This window comes from Scardinius erythrophthalmus (genome assembly GCF_964197995.2).
Source record: "Scardinius erythrophthalmus genome assembly, chromosome: 13".
Taxonomy (NCBI): domain Eukaryota; kingdom Metazoa; phylum Chordata; class Actinopteri; order Cypriniformes; family Leuciscidae; genus Scardinius; species Scardinius erythrophthalmus.
The window spans coordinates 16555777-16572092 of NC_138233.1; the positions used below are offsets into that span (position 1 = coordinate 16555777).

Genomic DNA, 16316 nt, shown 5'->3' on the forward strand with positions numbered 1-16316 from the left:
TTTTCAGCAGCTCCCTGGCAGTGGACATGTGCTGAATCAGGAAGTTCACTTGGAGTTGTTTGCAAGATGGTGGTACAATGTGGTAAATGTGTTCCCCAAAGAATGGACTTAAAAAAGAACACATTTTCAAAGCAATTTCCCTCATGAAATAAAAAGAAACTGTGTTAATCAAAGCTATTTAAAGCCACTAAAAAATCATGAAGGACAGTGTTTTACAGAATGTATTTTATTGTAAAGCTATAAGGAAGGAGTACTTACAAGATAGTATTTCTTTGATTTGCTCAGCAAAAATAAAAGACAACTGTTTTTTTTCCCTCTTTTTTCTTCCTCATGGTGTTTAACATGCTGATATTGATAAGAACATAATGGAACAAATAAGGGCTAAAACTCTTCAAAGCCACTATTTTGCAAATAACACAAAACTCAGGGAAAAAATAAGACTCATAAAAAGAGACAGTAAAACTTTAAAATAGACTAGAAGCCAATGAATGGCTACTGATGACATTTGAGACACAGGCACTCCTTTGTGCCCCCAACCACTCTCATTCTAACACATTCTACTATTAAAAATATTTTACAATTTCAGTTTGTCTTTCAACATGTTCTTATTTTTTTTCACTTTTTTTTTTTTAAGCCACGTTATTAGCATGTACATAAAACTGTACAAAGAAAACAAGGCATCACAAGCGTTTCAATATAAATATAACCAACACTTAGGCTACAAACTTGTACTTCCTGTAATTATCTATTTAAATGGTGGCTGTTCTTTAGTTACATACTGTAGAGTTTTTAATATCGAGATCATATGAAGGCAGACGCCCACAAACCGCTAAAGCACTATCAGTTCATTTCAGAGCCAAAGTCATAGTAATGAAGCCACTCAGCCACCGCTTCACAAAATAAATTACCGATTTCGTTTTTAATCTTTTTCGCGGGGTAGAATGATGCTGTTTACTCTCTACTTCTATTATGTGCAGAGATGCATGGTGAGCCTCATTATGCACGGTGACATTACAACACGATGACATGTTCGTTCATAACTCCAAATACCTGGACAAATGCAGCGGGTGGCTCTGCTCCAAAATGAGTCCATGTGTCAGACAAAGAACTGATTCTTAAGTCACATTGGATTTGATTGATTTCCATGTAATCAAATATACGATTCAGCACAAATGAAATAGAGCTTACAGTAGGATGAAATTGAACATCAGTCATAAGCAGGCCCACATGGAATCTGTGCCGACAGAAAGCTCTATAGATTTTCACAGAACTGGAACGCCCATTATTTAAAATGCCATACACATCATCCACCCCTTGTGTGTTCATTTATTAAATATTTGGCTAATTTGATAGAGCTTAATCGGTAACTGAAAGCACAATTTAACCCATTTTACCATGTTCAAATCCATTGCGCAGAATTTTTATCCTTCAAAAATCAAGGCAAGAAATGAAGATTCCATTTGGGCCTGGTCATAAAGTAGACAAAAGCCTAAATAAAAAAAGGATGCAGTGTAAAGTATCTGTTTTAGGTACAAAAAAGGTGATTGTTCACATTATTTGTGCATGACTGTGCTGCATTAGACAAAAAAAATCAACACGTATGTATAGAATAAATAACTATTGTCAATTCTGCTGTAAGAGTGTTAAAGTGTGGAAGCAGGACATATTTGTATTGCTGATAACAAAACTGTTTAACAGGGTTGTGTGGAATGTACCTTAAATGAGCTTAGTATAGATTATGCTTGGTATAAAACAACAGTAGTTCAAAATAAAATAAAAAGACTGGTTGAGTATACATTTTTGAGCCACAGATTCAGTCAGACTTAGAAACTGTCCAAATAAATTAAAAACAAAAAAATGACAGAATCCCACAAGAGTAAAACATGTTACTGTCAAATAACAAACTAACAGCTACAATTGCATGAGTATAACACTAGACCATTTTCCCCCTTATACAATGTTTCTTTTTCTTGCTTTTCACCCTATGACAATTTTTTACGCCCAGTGTATAAGACATGTTTTTTTGTTTTCCATCAGATTCTCTGCACCACAGTCAACTGTTTCACACAGTCAGAACCATTTTATTCAATGAGAAATTGAAAATCCTTGCAAAAATCAAAAATGAATGTGTAGAGTTTAAAATTCCTTGCTTTAAAGGTAGTGAGCGGATCCCTCTGTGTACCTACACTGGTGGTGTGCAAAGACGCACTGGTTCACATGCACTCCGAGTGATTTGACCTATCAGTATCTGTGACAGTTGCTCTCCGGGGATAAACTCCAGGTTTTCCCAGAGGGAGTGAAAGACTGTCTAACTGTCATACAGCATTTGAGGTCCTGAGCAGCTTCTGTTTGTCACTGCAGGGAACGGCTCTAAGGTCAGCAGTTGCTGGAATGATTAAAAGAACAGGAAGTTATATGTGTACAATGAAGTACAATGGTTCTCAGCAATTCTTGTTTAAAAAAACGGTGTCGCATGGCACACAGGGACCAAAATACGTCTTATTTACTTAGTCATTCAAGTGTTTGGTCTTCCAGTGTTCACATAAGAGGGTCAGCTGTGAACTAAATGAATTCACACTCACAAAAGGAAGTGCAATGTCTAAAGTGTTACACCAAACATACCTCACCTGAGACAACAGCCTTTCGCATTGGGTCATTTTGTCTGTAGTTTTTTTTTTTTTTTCCTTTAAAGGAGACTTTATCGCATACTGAACCCAAAGCACAGAGAACGTTGAATCGACATCTACAGAATTATAATCACCCTTTTTTCACCGGAGTCGGTTTTAAGTGGCGACTTAGCTGTGTGACATGGTGTAAATTATAGTGCACTTAGAGTGTGTATAGCTCAGGCCTCGAATACTCATTATAGCTTTGCTGACCTGCGTCGCAACTAAAGCAATCCCTGTTACCGCCAGCCGCTATTAATAACGGCCCTAAATGAACTTCCTGTAAACTTTCTGAAAGACCTTCCTTTTAGATGTGCAAATGAACATTTCCAACAAAAGCTCCCTGGTTAGACGAGTGCCAGTGTGACATTGCGGTAATAGGTTAGCACAATTTAGACGTTTCTAAGCTCGCTGCAGGAGTCTTGTTATGTCATATGCTCAAAGTACACTTAAAACAGAATCTCAGATGTTCTAAAATATACTGGATTTGTTGAATACAACTTTAATGTGGTCAAACACGAGAGAAATGTTCTGCTGTCATGATTTTTGAACTTGTCTATCTCTTGTGAGCATTCATTTGACAGGGTCACCACAGAGTAGAGCAAAAATCTCTGAAAAAATCACACATCTACACAACAGAGTTTGACATGTCCGAAAACAAGTAGGCTATTGCACAGCACATGGACAGGTCAGGTAATTTCTTTCTTTTCTTTTTTTTAAGTTTTTTCTTTTTTTGTAAAAGTTGTTGCTCCTTCATAAGGATTGGACGTGTTGAACAAAGCTCTTCCAGAGGGCAACTCACCATTAAACCTCCTGGTATATTGTCTTCTTATGAAGCAAAGGAGTATTACAGTCACTGGGAGAGCTTCCAATGGGAACCCATGAAGCCTGTCAAATTTGTCTGAAATGACAAATGGCATCATGCAAACCTGCTGTAATTCATTTGTTTCCGTTGGATTTTGCCCCAAATTCCATGTTCGCGCGAGTCCCATGAAGTCAGACTGTGGAGGCTCATACTGTGGATTATCTTTAGCATTCCGTGGTCCAAAACTGTTGTCCTTCTTTTACTAACAGAGAGGCAAATCCTCTGAGCAATGTTCCTTCTACTACCATCAACAGAAGGAAGTCGCGGCTACGTGGGTCTGTACAGCTAAATCATAAATCAAAACTGTTCTGTCAGACGTGTAGTATTTACATCACTGTACATTAAGAAAAGAGTTTCCTATGAAAAAAGACAAATGTAAGAAACAATTACCCTTCAGCAATTTAAGAAAGGTGAATATGTTTTCTCTTCAGTAAAGTATACATGTTGAGAATGTATTTCACTCTTGGATTGCCAGTATTTGGTTTGCCAGTTCTTCTGACTCAAGTTCATAGTAGACATACACACATAAGGGAACAAAAAGGTACTATTTGGATGTGTAGGTCAGTGTATATGTTTTTAGGTAAGCATAACTAGTCTGATCATAAGTAATATATATATATTTATATATATAAACAAACAACAAAAAAAATTTCAGAATCAAATAGGAATATAACCTTGACATTAAATTATCACAATGTTCACTTAAAAATTGTCCTTACATTCTTTCATTAGATGTTTACATGGGGATTGTGTTCTTCATTTTATATTCACAAAATTGTTATCTATTTTTTTTTTTTTTTTCTATTCGGCTTCCAGAGCCTCTAACAACGTGCAGGGTTGTATGAAACCCCAAGGGTTTTAAAGAAGGTCTCTAGCTGTTTTGTGTCAGCCATTAGGATTATGGATGAGGGGAATGGAGATGCACGTCGAGACTGTGTAAATCGGGGTCTGGTGGTGTAATAGAATTAGCAGGTGTTCTGAAAACAAGGCCTTTTATCCTCTCACAGGCATTGCTGATCACAAGTAAATTGGATCAAATGTGGAATCGAACCTAGGCGGATGACAGATGAATCACAGGTAGATCTCTCTTTTGGAGCCTTGGCTGGAGGGTGTAGTGGCAGGGACGTAATCGGCTGTCTGACTGAGGGGGATCTCCTCCCGGGCGCAGTCCTTGCCGGAGTCGCCGCCTGTAGAATAGGCACTAGTGTAGGGAGGCAAAAAGCGAATGCTGGCCACTTTGTTGCTCCCGCCTCCGCTCCGCTCCTCTCCGTGAGGCTTAGAGCTGCTGTCAGCCATCAGACGCTCCTGACCCTCCCTCTCCTGGTAAGGCACGAAGGTGGAGAGCTTGGGCCCACTCTTGTCACTCTTGGTGCGGTTGGGTGAGGGCTGTCCGGGCATCCAGCAGGAATCCGAGTGGCCATATTCCGTACACTCACGCGTGCATTTTCCCGTCATGGCCACGTCAGGTAGAGGCCTCAGATCTGGAAGAAATGAGAACAGAACGATGAGGTTTTGAAATTTGAATACATTTAAAACAAAAGGTGCGTTTACTCATAAGAGTCACTTTGTGATTCAGAATACACTGGTTGCGCTGTATGCTTTTGATTCACTACAAGGAACAGACTAATAAGATTAATTTGGGAATCAGGATCCACCATGTGTGCCGTGTTCTTTTAAATTGAACTACACTGGTCTTGCTGTGTCTCTGTGTCACTGAATAAGTATTGCAGGAAACTCTGTCAGAGTATTTTTACAGTTCGAAATTCCATCCACATTCATTTCAATTCACATTTATTTATATAGCGCTTTTCACAATACATATCGAAAGCATGTTTCTACATTACAATTTAGAGAAATCATCTGTTATCAGAGGTGACTGTGTCAAAGTAATGTCCATATGTCAAAAATCTACAGTTCTAAGATAATACAAATCATATACTTAGCTAACATCATGTATTTATTTATAGGCAGAAACAATGATCTCATTAAAGCAATTATTACAAGTTGATATCATAATGATTACATATGGAAAATTTGGCAGTGGTGCATGTTGATTCAGTAGCTTATTTAAAAAAAAAAAGCTGCACTCGACATTAGTCAGTATTAAACATAATTCATTGACTAACGCATTTCAAATGACAAATTAAACAGAAACCTTACTATTTAAAAGCATAACTGAGATCATCCCAGTTTTATTATGAAGCTACACTTTTGTAGTCAATCAAAGCTGCATGCACGAACAACTCTACAGCCTATTCTAACCCTTGTTCACTGTAACCAATCAGTGCAATGGATGCTAATCTTCACTATAAAAGGTTGTTGAAGCTGGATGGCATCACAAGAAGCGAAAATAACGGTCTGATCTGCAAAGGTCAAACTCTCTGACTAGAAAATATAAATGCAAAAACTGAGCCTAACCTTTCCTCTCAAAGTGACATTAGATTAGTTTGATAGTGTGCATGTGAAAAGAGGGCAGGCAGAATGGCGAGTTCTGGAGGGGAAACATTTATTTCCTGAAATGTCTGAGCTCTATGAAAGGCCTGTGATTTGAGGCAGCGGATGCCATTATTTCGTCTCTTATATTGGACCATCACAGAACACACTTTAAGAAATCATTCTCTTTTTTTCATTTACACATTCTACACTTTTTTTCTGAGATAGATAGATAGATAGATAGATAGATAGATAGATAGATAGATAGATAGATAGATAGATAGATAGATAGATAGATAGATAGATAGATAGATAGATAGATAGATAGATAGATAGATAGATAGATAGATATGATCCAAGCTATAAAAATAGTGTTTAGAAAAAAGAGACTATACTGAGAGCCCAACTATACAGTATATGCCCCCTTTTTGCTCTTAGATCTTATATTTAGAATATTCAAAGTTTGGGCTCTGAGAGACCAATAGAGACCTTCGTCTCTGGCATACGGCACCTGAATCCCTCTCTCTCCTTTCCTTATCTCCTTCCTTCGAGTTGCAGTTAACCTCAGGAGTGTTCCCGCTGAGCCTGAAGGCTGGAGAGCTGGCCCTGCACCACTGCCCCATCACCAATCACTCCCAATCCGGCTCTCTGGCACTTTTTTTCAGCTAATTAGATTCTGTTGGCCCCTTGTCACCATAATAGAATGGAAATTATTTCCAGATGAGTATCTGACATTTGGTGCTGTCTAAAGTAAAGAGGAAAGATGTGTTAAGACTGGGCTCTGTGCGTTTTCTCTGCTCTTCTCCTCTGTGATGGAGGGCTGGCACAAGAGATTTGCTTCATGTCATTTTCATTCAACTGTCGTGCCCCTGGGGTGTGATATGGATGGAAATATACATACAAGGTCCAAGCTGTTTTCTGATTCCATGTCCAATTGTGCAGCTGTCAAAATGTCCATTTGACCATTTCATTGTAGGTAAGAAGTCCTATTCAACATGCAGATGGATGATTTTCATATGAAAGAATCATAATGATTTGATCAAAATGGCAGTAATGAATAAAATTACCATTGTGTGTGTATTAGGGGATGAAAAAAAAAATCAGAGCTATTATTCAGTATCCACCGTACTAAGCCCTTGCTATCAATCTGAGGCAATTATTTCTCATTTAGCTACTATTTTACGCAGTTTATGTATATTCAGGGTAGACTCAGGGTTATAAATTGAATATATATGTCTACTGTGCGTGTGTGTGTATAATAATTAATATCAACAATAATAATATATATATCTATATATACACACACACTTCAAACCTGACCATAAATGACAGAGTAGTTTAAGTTGTTTCGCCTGTTATAATAAGACAAAGTCATTTGGCATTGTGCCATAGCAGTCTCACTACTACAGTCCAGTGATGAATTATGCGTGTCTTTGAGTCCATTTTGGATGTCTAGTCACATATAATATTTGGATATCATATTATTTATTTATATAATTATAACAACAACAACAATAATAATAATAATACATTATTTAAATGTATTTAAAACAATTTTTATTGTTATTATTATTATTAACATTATGTTCTCCAGTCCATGTGGAAAGTGCAGTCATTGTAAGAGGGCAGTGCTGTAGTCAATAGATCATTGTTCATTTACCCCAGGGACCTCTAAGCGAATACCTAATATATGCAGCCTCTTCGCTTCATTCCATAACAGTTTTAGCCAATTGATTTTCAGTTTTGGCTGTGCCTTAAAGCCACCCAGAGGAGCCAACCGCTCAGGCCACAACACACAGGTTGCCCTGGGTGACAGGTGTGGAGGATAGCAGTGGGAAAACCAGTCTTTATTTGACAGTTAACACCAACACTCCAACTTTCCCAGAATCCCTTGCTGATCCTGTGCACGGATGGAAGCACACAGGCAGAGTTGATGGAGCCTGTGCTCTACCCTTCCCAACCCTCCGTTCTGTTGCCATTCGCTCGGGTGTCCTCTCCCCCTGACCCCACGTCTGCTTGTATGCAAACCTCGCTGAGACTAATTAAACTTTGGGCAGATTAGAACTTTGCCTTGTCAGTCTTTATTCGTGCTTAAACAAGTTATTACTTTTAGGAAAATTAAATTAGGCAGCTATTAATTAATCGACACGCTGCTTTTGAGAGGATAGAAGATGGGGGGGAAAATGTATTAAGTAAAACAAGAAGTAATGACTTGAAAGGGAATTAAAGGTGAAAAAAGTTATTAGGATTCCTGTACAAAATCCAAAAAGGAAAAAGGTTTAATATAGGTTATGAATGTTTATTTAATAATAAAATTTATTTAAATTAATTTTTATACAGATATATTTCTAATCATATTATCAATATTATATTATTTCATGGGTATTGTATTATTGATGTACAGTCAAGTGCAATACCAGGAATATAACCTGCAATCAAAGTGCCTATTTGCAGAGTGAAATTACATTAGATGGATGCCAAAAAAAAAAAAAAAAAAAAAGTCCGCAAGCAGTACTTTTACTTCTGGCTGGGTTAACAGCAGCTCAGAATAACGTGAGGTTAGACACAGCAGGAGAACGAGGAAGAGGCATTGCACTTTCTAATGGCAGCAAGCATAAAATATAACCAGTAGCCACAACACTAAAGAGATACATTAGTGAGTAACCACAAGAGCAAAACACAAGCAAGATATGCAGACACGCTGTTGTCTTACATACAGCACAACATCACCAAAGCTTATCATGTACACATTTTGCTTCTCATATGAAGCTTCATATGCAAGTTTGATGATGCAAATACAGGGGTTCAGGGCTATCAAGACAAGTCACTACAGTCTTTTCCATATTAAACTACAAAATAACATTTAACACAGAGCAAGACTGATCCAATAGATAGTCATTTGGGAATCTAATGACTGGGTCAGGCGTGCAAGTCCTGCTCCACATTCAAACATTCCCACTCGGCTGATGGTTTGCTCGTTGCGTCAATCTATTGATGAAGGTTTAAATTTAGACTTGTTCCATTGCCAGTTTCAATACATGCTGTACTACATAATAAAAAATGCACTGCTTGAACAACAGTTACAAAAATAGAGATTCTTATAATATCTATTTTTTGGAATATAAATCAGATTTTTGAGAGAGCTACATGAGCTCAATTTCATTTATAGCACATTTCCCACATGCTAGTAGTTTCACTTTTTATATTAAATGTTGTTTATAACAATAATTTATGTTTGTTTCATACTTATATTTTTCATCCAAGACCTGTTCTGATTGTCGTTAAACTTAAACATTTTGTTGTGGAATGAGGGGAACTAAAATCAATTTTTATAGTGTTTGCAAACAATTAGTTGTATGCTAAAGGAATAGTTTGCCCAAAAAATTTAATTCTGTCATTATTTGCTCGCCCTCATATTGTCCCAACCCTGTATGACTTCCTCTTTTCTGTGGATCACAAAAAAAAAAAAAAATATATATATATATATATATATATATTTTTTTTTTTTTTTGAAAAACAACTCTGTGTTCATTGTTTTTGTTTTTTTGTCCATACAATAAAAGTCGATGAGGAGGACACTGTTTTTTTTTTTAACCCCAGTGACTCATTATAGACACGAAAATAGTTAAAACTTTCTTCAAAATATCTTATGTCATACAGGTTTGAAACAAGTATGTTTTCATTTAATTTTTATTTTAAACAAGTAAGTTATTTAAATTTTTCTGTGATTACATTTGGTGTAATAAAATGATGTGGTGTACATTCGGCTTGTTCATGCTCCATGCAGCATTGCATGTCAATACAGTCATGGCTACACAATGGCCAAAGCCTGCCAGGCATACATGTGGTCTTCAATAATGTTCGAATAAATATCTTTCGAAAGCAGATCATGTCACAGAGTTCATTCATAGAACCCCAAATAAATTCTACTCCTATCATTTAACTGCAGGTGGATTGAGGGATTTCAAACATGAAATATTTCAGCCCTTTTCAGATGACGTTCTGTTCTTTTCCAGCACTCTCACTGGCTCAGAGGAGCTGTTTAAACCTCTGCAACATTTTTTGTGTGTGTATGTTCCACAGTGCTCTTTGCCAGAATGACACATCCTCTTTGCCAAAGCTTCACTTACGGGATAAACAAGTTCTGAGCGGAGTCAGAGAGTACCATCGTTTGGACCATGTCCCATTAGCCTACATCTGTTAAACACGGAACTTGTCTGATCCGCAAAAATCAATGTCCTCGCCCGCTGACCAAATTTGCTCTCCCGACTCTGCCAGCCGAGGGGAGCGACGTGTGTCATTTTGCAAACCTCCACATGTTGGCACACTGTGTTTCAGTATGCATCAGCTGCATAGAAAACTCCTTCTGGCTTAGGAAGATAAGCACATGGAGAAAGGCTGTAGCCTGCGGCTAAATCAACTAGGGTAAGCTGCACAACATCTTCCACTCATGAATGTTTTAAAGTTGAGTTTGTATGCGTACAAGCTGAATCATTGAAGATGAAACAAGGGTGTAGTGTTTGATTGTGCTCCAGGCCTAAACAACTGCCTTTCTGCAGAAGAAAAGCGAGCACAAAAGCCTTCTGTAAGTTAGATACAGACAAATGGATAGATGAAAAAGGGAGCAAATTCAACTGATCAATGTCCATGGACGTCACGGCACCCAAAGTCTTCATAAAAATTGCAGTGAACTTGCATCATTGATGATTCGAGAATGCTTTGTAATTGCTTTGGTACAAACTGTAGTCCATTCTTGGACTCAGCTCCACTGTAAGTAGTGATTCACCATCCAAAACCTTGTTCTCTTACGAGAGGTTCTCTCGTATTGCGTAAGCTTGCTTACGCTGCGGGAAAGTCTTCTTTTCTCGAGATACTGAAGCCAAAAATTATCCTTAATTTCATTTTTTGTCAACGCAGTGCAGCTGCGGGCAGCTGAGCTAGAGCGGCATACTGCGCGCTCATTGGCTGCCGCGCGGCAACTGCTTAAGCCTACCAGTGAGCCTGGCGTGACGTCACGCCCAATGAGGGCGCGCGCGCCCTAGCGCGTCACAGCCCGCCAGAATGGGCGGCGTCAGAGCATATATAAGGAAGGCTCGTAGGCTATATTCTCTGATTTCTGTCTTTTCAGCGAAGCACTCGCATCGCTGATCTCGGAGAGGAAGCCGTCGCCGTTGTCCTTCAAGGCCCAGCTAACGAGCCAGCTTAGGTCAGCCTGAGGAAGCCGGACGATCTTCGCCGCCTTCAGCCTGCCGTGCCAGCTCAGCTATCCGGCGAATATCCTTTGCAAGCTCTTTTTGTGTGTGTTCTTGCTTCCGCAGCACTTTCTAAAAGAGCAGAGGCGTTGTTGCAAATGCCTCGCACCACGTGCGGCTCATGCCGCTCCGCGCTCAGCGACGGAGACCGCCATCTTCTCTGCGCTCTCTGCCTGGGCCAGGACCATGCAGCCGTCGCGCTTTCCACGGGCGGCTGCGCTTTCTGTGAAGAGCTGCCGATGTCGACCCTGCGGGCTCGACTCGCCCTCTTCGCGGAACCTGCTCCAACTGTCCTCGGGCCGCGTAAGAAGAAACGCCGCTCGCAGCGACCACCGGAGCCCGAGACTCGAGCCAAGGCCTCGCCGGAGCCTCTCCCGCGAGCCTCGCTCTCTCCTTCTCCGCCCCCGCTTCCCGACGCGCAGCCGACGGCTCACGCCCTCGATGCCGTCGCCTCAGGGGATGAAGCGGATGATGACGCGCTACTGGACACGTGCTCACTAATGGCGTCGGACAGCGAGGAATGGTCCGGTTCTGTCCGCTCCGCCTCCTCCACCAGAGCGTCCAGCAGGACTCACGCCAGTGTGGACGCCGAGCTTCTCCGCCTCCTCACGGCAGCAGTCGAACACCTGGGCCTCGAATGGTCCCCGCCAGCGGTGACTCCGCCCAACAGACTCGACGGGTGCTTCCTGCCCGCCAGTCGACGAGCTCCAGTGTCCAGGCCAGCGCCTTTTCTGCCGGAGCTTCACGAGGAGCTTACCAAATCCTGGGACGCTCCAGTTTCGGCCAGACTCCGTTCTCCGGCCTCATCTACTCTCTCTCGCGTAGACGGAGCCAAGGAGAAAGGGTATGACCGGATCCCACCGGTCGAACCAGCGGTTGCAGCGCATCTTTGCCCCCCATCCGCGAGATGGCGCTCAAAGACTGCCCTCCCGTCCAAGGCCTGCAGGACTACTTCGGCGTTTGCCAGCCGCGCTTTCTCCGCCGCTGGGCAAGCCGCCTCAGCCCTGCACACAATGGCGGTTTTACAAGTTTTTCAAGCCGACCTCCTCAGCCAGCTCGACGAGGGAAAACTTGATAAATCTGCTTTGACCGACCTGCGCAGTGCGACGGATCTCTCTCTTCGCACGACGAAAACAGCAGCCCAAGCGATCGGACGATCTATGGCTGCGCTGACTGTCATTGAGCGCCACCTCTGGCTAACGCTAGCCGACATGGGAGAGCAAGAGCGGTCCGTTTTTCTCAACGCCCCGCTCTCACCCGCCGGCCTCTTCGGCCCCGCGGTAAGTGGCCTCGTGGACAGCTTCTCGGAAGTTCAGAAGGCGTCACAGGCCATGAACCTCTTCCTGCCCCGCCGCTCGAGCTCCGCTGCAGGCCGCTCTAAAACTCAGCCTCCTGCACGCAGTCCCACGCGGCGCCCCTCCCGACCTCCAGCATCGCAGCAGCGTCAGCGCGGCCGACCCAGGTCCCGCTCCACCAGCCAACACAGGCCGCCACCCCCGCGGGGTCCCCGGCCTAGAGTTTCGCTGAAAACCGAGCCTGCGAAATCCTCCTAGCACTCGCAAGGAGGAAAAGACGGTTGAGTCCCGCCGCGGCCGGACCGCCGTCGAAGCTAACCTGTATCCCTCTGCCAGTCCCCTTGATAAAGGCTACTGCAGTAGTGTCCACCGCAGCCAACGAGCCAGTTTCTCAACTCTCTCGCCTGCACACAAACGCCGTTTTTACGGCGACCCAGATAAATCGAATAAAGAGTGTAAAATCTGGTCATCCGGCTCACGCCGTCAGTGCTATGAGTGTAGTAAACATGCCCACACCCCAGTGCTCATCACTACACACAAGCACAATCCCCCCTGTGTACCCCACAGAGTGCACTCACATAAAGCGCGCTACGGCCGCTCGAGTGTTAGCTGTAGGTCACGTGCCCACAACCCAGTGCTCACACCTACACAGTGCCCGCTCTGCCTCACACATTCGGGGACGAAAGCACTCCACCGCCGGCTGTGCGTTAATAAAGAGTCCTGTGCCCGCTATACAGCACGCACGCTCTCATGTACACACTCACGAGCCCGCCCCGCTTCCGCGCCGCGAGCCGTTGCTCAAAACGCTCTCTCACAGCGTCATTCAGCCGGCTGCCGCTATCAGCGAGCCCCCGTCTCCCCTCACTGTCACTGCGCGACTCGCGCACATACCGCCACAGGCTCCCCGTCCCGCGCTGTGCGGTGGGCGGGACCCGGAGGCTATCCGACCCCTAGCTATGAGTGCGAATGCATGGAAAGCTATTCCGGGAATGTCGGAATGGGTATTAAACACAGTGATAAAGGGCTATTCGCTTCAATTCGCTCGCCGCCCCCCGCGTTTTCGCGCCCGGGTCGAGACACAAGTGAAAGCAGATGCAGCCCATCTGCTTCACACAGAGATAGCGAATTTACTGCACAAAGGTGCCATAGAACGGGTTCACCCTCTGGCTGCCGAGGCAGGCTTATACAGCCGCTATTTCCTCGTACCCAAGAAGGGCGGAGCGCTCAGACCTATACTAGATCTGAGATATTTGAACAAAGCGCTCGTGAAACGACCGTTCAAAATGCTCACGACCGGTCAAATCCTCGCGCAGATTCGCCCGGGGGACTGGTTCATCTCTCTCGATCTGAAAGACGCGTATTTTCAGATTCAGATTATTCCCCGTCACAGGCCATTCTTGAGATTCGCCTTCGACGGTCAGGCATATCAGTACACCGTCCTGCCGTTCGGCTTGTCCCTGGCACCCCGTACTTTTACGAAGTGCATGGACGCGGCCCTCGCACCCCTGAGATCGAAAGGGATGCGAATTCTGAACTATCTGGACGATTGGCTCATTATAGCGCAGTCAACAGAGGAACTAGTTTCTCACAAGAAAGCGCTTCTCGGTCATTTGGGAAGCCTGGGTCTTTCCGTGAACTGGGACAAGAGCTCTCTAACCCCCAGCCAGTCTATCACTTTCCTGGGTATAGATCTGGATTCGGCGGCGATGACGGCCAGACTGTCAACACAGCGCGCGCGCCGTGTTCGGCACCTCGCCGCTTCCGTTCAGGTGGGAAAAGTTTTTCCCCTAAAAACCTTTCAGAGGCTTTTGGGCCATATGGCGTCAGCCGCAGCGGTCCTGCAGCTGGGTTTACTTCGAATGCGCCCGCTTCAGTGCTGGCTAAAGTCGGAAGTGTCCCGCAAAGCATGGATTTCGGGCCGTGCACCAGTCAGAGTGTCTCAGCGCTGCGTCTCAGCCCTGCAGCCCTGGCTGGCGGCCGAATGGTTTCAGCGGGGAGTGTCGATGGGGGTCATCGCACACCGCAAAGTGGTCTCGACAGATGCGTCCAACATGGGTTGGGGAGCGACTCACGAGGGCAGTCCGATTTGCGGCCGGTGGTCGAATACGGAGAAAAGCCTTCACATAAACTGTCTAGAGATGCTGGCGGTCGAGAAAGCGCTGAAGCACTTTCTACCACTCCTACGGGGACACCATGTGCTAGTCCGCTCGGACAACATGTCAGTAGTGTCTTACGTGAACCGCCAGGGCGGAATCAGATCCAGAGCCCTGCGCGCTCTCACAGAGCGCCTCCTATCCTGGGCTCAGGGCCCGCTGCGCTCCCTAAGGGCAGCTCATGTACCCGGTCGCTTCAACGACGGCCCGGACAGACTGTCCAGGGACAACGTTCCCCCAGGGGAATGGTCTCTACACCGCCAGACGGTCCAAGCGCTTTGGCATCGCTTTGGCAAAGCGGAGATCGACCTCTTCGCCGCGAGCGAGAACGCTCAGTGCCAGAGGTTTTTCTCGAAACACGAGGACGCGCTGGCCCAGACATGGCCCAGCGTTCCGCTGTATGCGTTCCCCCCGATCTCGATGCTGCCTCAAGTGCTAGCGAGGATCAGGGAGACGAACTGCGCAGCGCTCCTCATAGCCCCGCGCTGGGAAAACCAACCATGGTTTTCCGAGCTGATGAGGCTGACAGACACAGCCCCATGGCCGATCCCGGTGAGGAGAGATCTTCTCTCTCAAGCTCGAGGATCGATTCTGCATCCCCATCCAGAGCACTGGTCTCTGCATGCGTGGGAAATCAACGGATATTCGTTGATCTGCCAGAAGGGGTAATTAACACGATCACGCAGTCCAGAGCCCCCTCGACGAGGCGGCTCTATGCGTCTAAATGGTCAGTGTTTAACAAATGGTGTGTGGAAATGGGTTCTAATGCTCAGTCCTGTGGAGTCCCACAGGTATTGAACTTTCTCCAAGAGATGTTGGACGCGGGCAGGTCCCCCTCCACGCTCAAGGTTTACGTCGCGGCCATAGCAGCGTTCGCCGATTCGGCGCGCGGCCGCTCACTGGGCAGGGATGAACTCATCACCCGTTTTCTGCGAGGGGCCAGGAGGATGAACCCTCCCCGGCCCCCGTCAGTCCCTATTTGGGACCTGTCCCTGGTCCTAGAGTCCCTGAAAGTGCATCCGTTCGAGCCTTTGGACTCTGTGGAGTTGAAATACTTGACGCTTAAAACCGTTTTTCTGCTAGCTCTGGCTTCAGTCAAACGAGTGGGCGATTTGCATGCGCTGTCTGTCAGCGCGTCGTGCCTCGAGTTTGGACCTAACGACTCGTTAGCCATTCTCAAACCGAAGCACGGCTATGTCCCCAAAGTGTTAGGTACTCCCTTTAGGGCTCAAGTCATTACCCTATCGGCCCTGCCGTCATCCGGCAGTGAGGAGGGTGTCAACCGCCTTTGCCCGGTCAGGGCGTTAAGGTGTTATGTCACGCGCTCTGCAGCCTTCAGGCTCTCAGAGCAGCTTTTCGTTTCGTTTGGAGGGCGCGCTAAGGGTCGCGCCGCCTCGAAACAGACGCTATCCAGATGGATAGTGGACGCTATTGCGGCAGCATATGCGTCAAAAGACCTGCAATGTCCGTTGGGCATACGGGCTCATTCCACCAGAGGCATGGCCTCATCGTGGGCATGGTCCAGCGGGATTTCCATTCATGACATTTGTATGGCGGCGGGCTGGGCGTCCCCCTCCACTTTTGTTAGGTTTTATAACCTGGAAGTTCCCGCTCTGCAGGCGAAACTTCTGTCAGTCTAGTCGTGTTCATGT

At 44.8% G+C, this 16316-nt stretch overlaps 1 protein-coding gene across 1 annotated transcript in view; it reads right to left on the bottom strand.

Annotated features, from left to right (window-relative positions):
* Positions 1–220: 220 nt before the first annotated feature.
* Positions 221–16316, bottom strand: part of pcdh1b (protocadherin 1b) — a 171059-nt gene continuing 154963 nt past the window's right edge. The window contains exon 5 of the mRNA XM_081382242.1: positions 221–5012. Within this exon, the coding sequence (XP_081238368.1) occupies positions 4603–5012 (410 nt within the window). The 3' untranslated portion in view covers positions 221–4602. The remainder of the gene's footprint in view (positions 5013–16316) is intronic.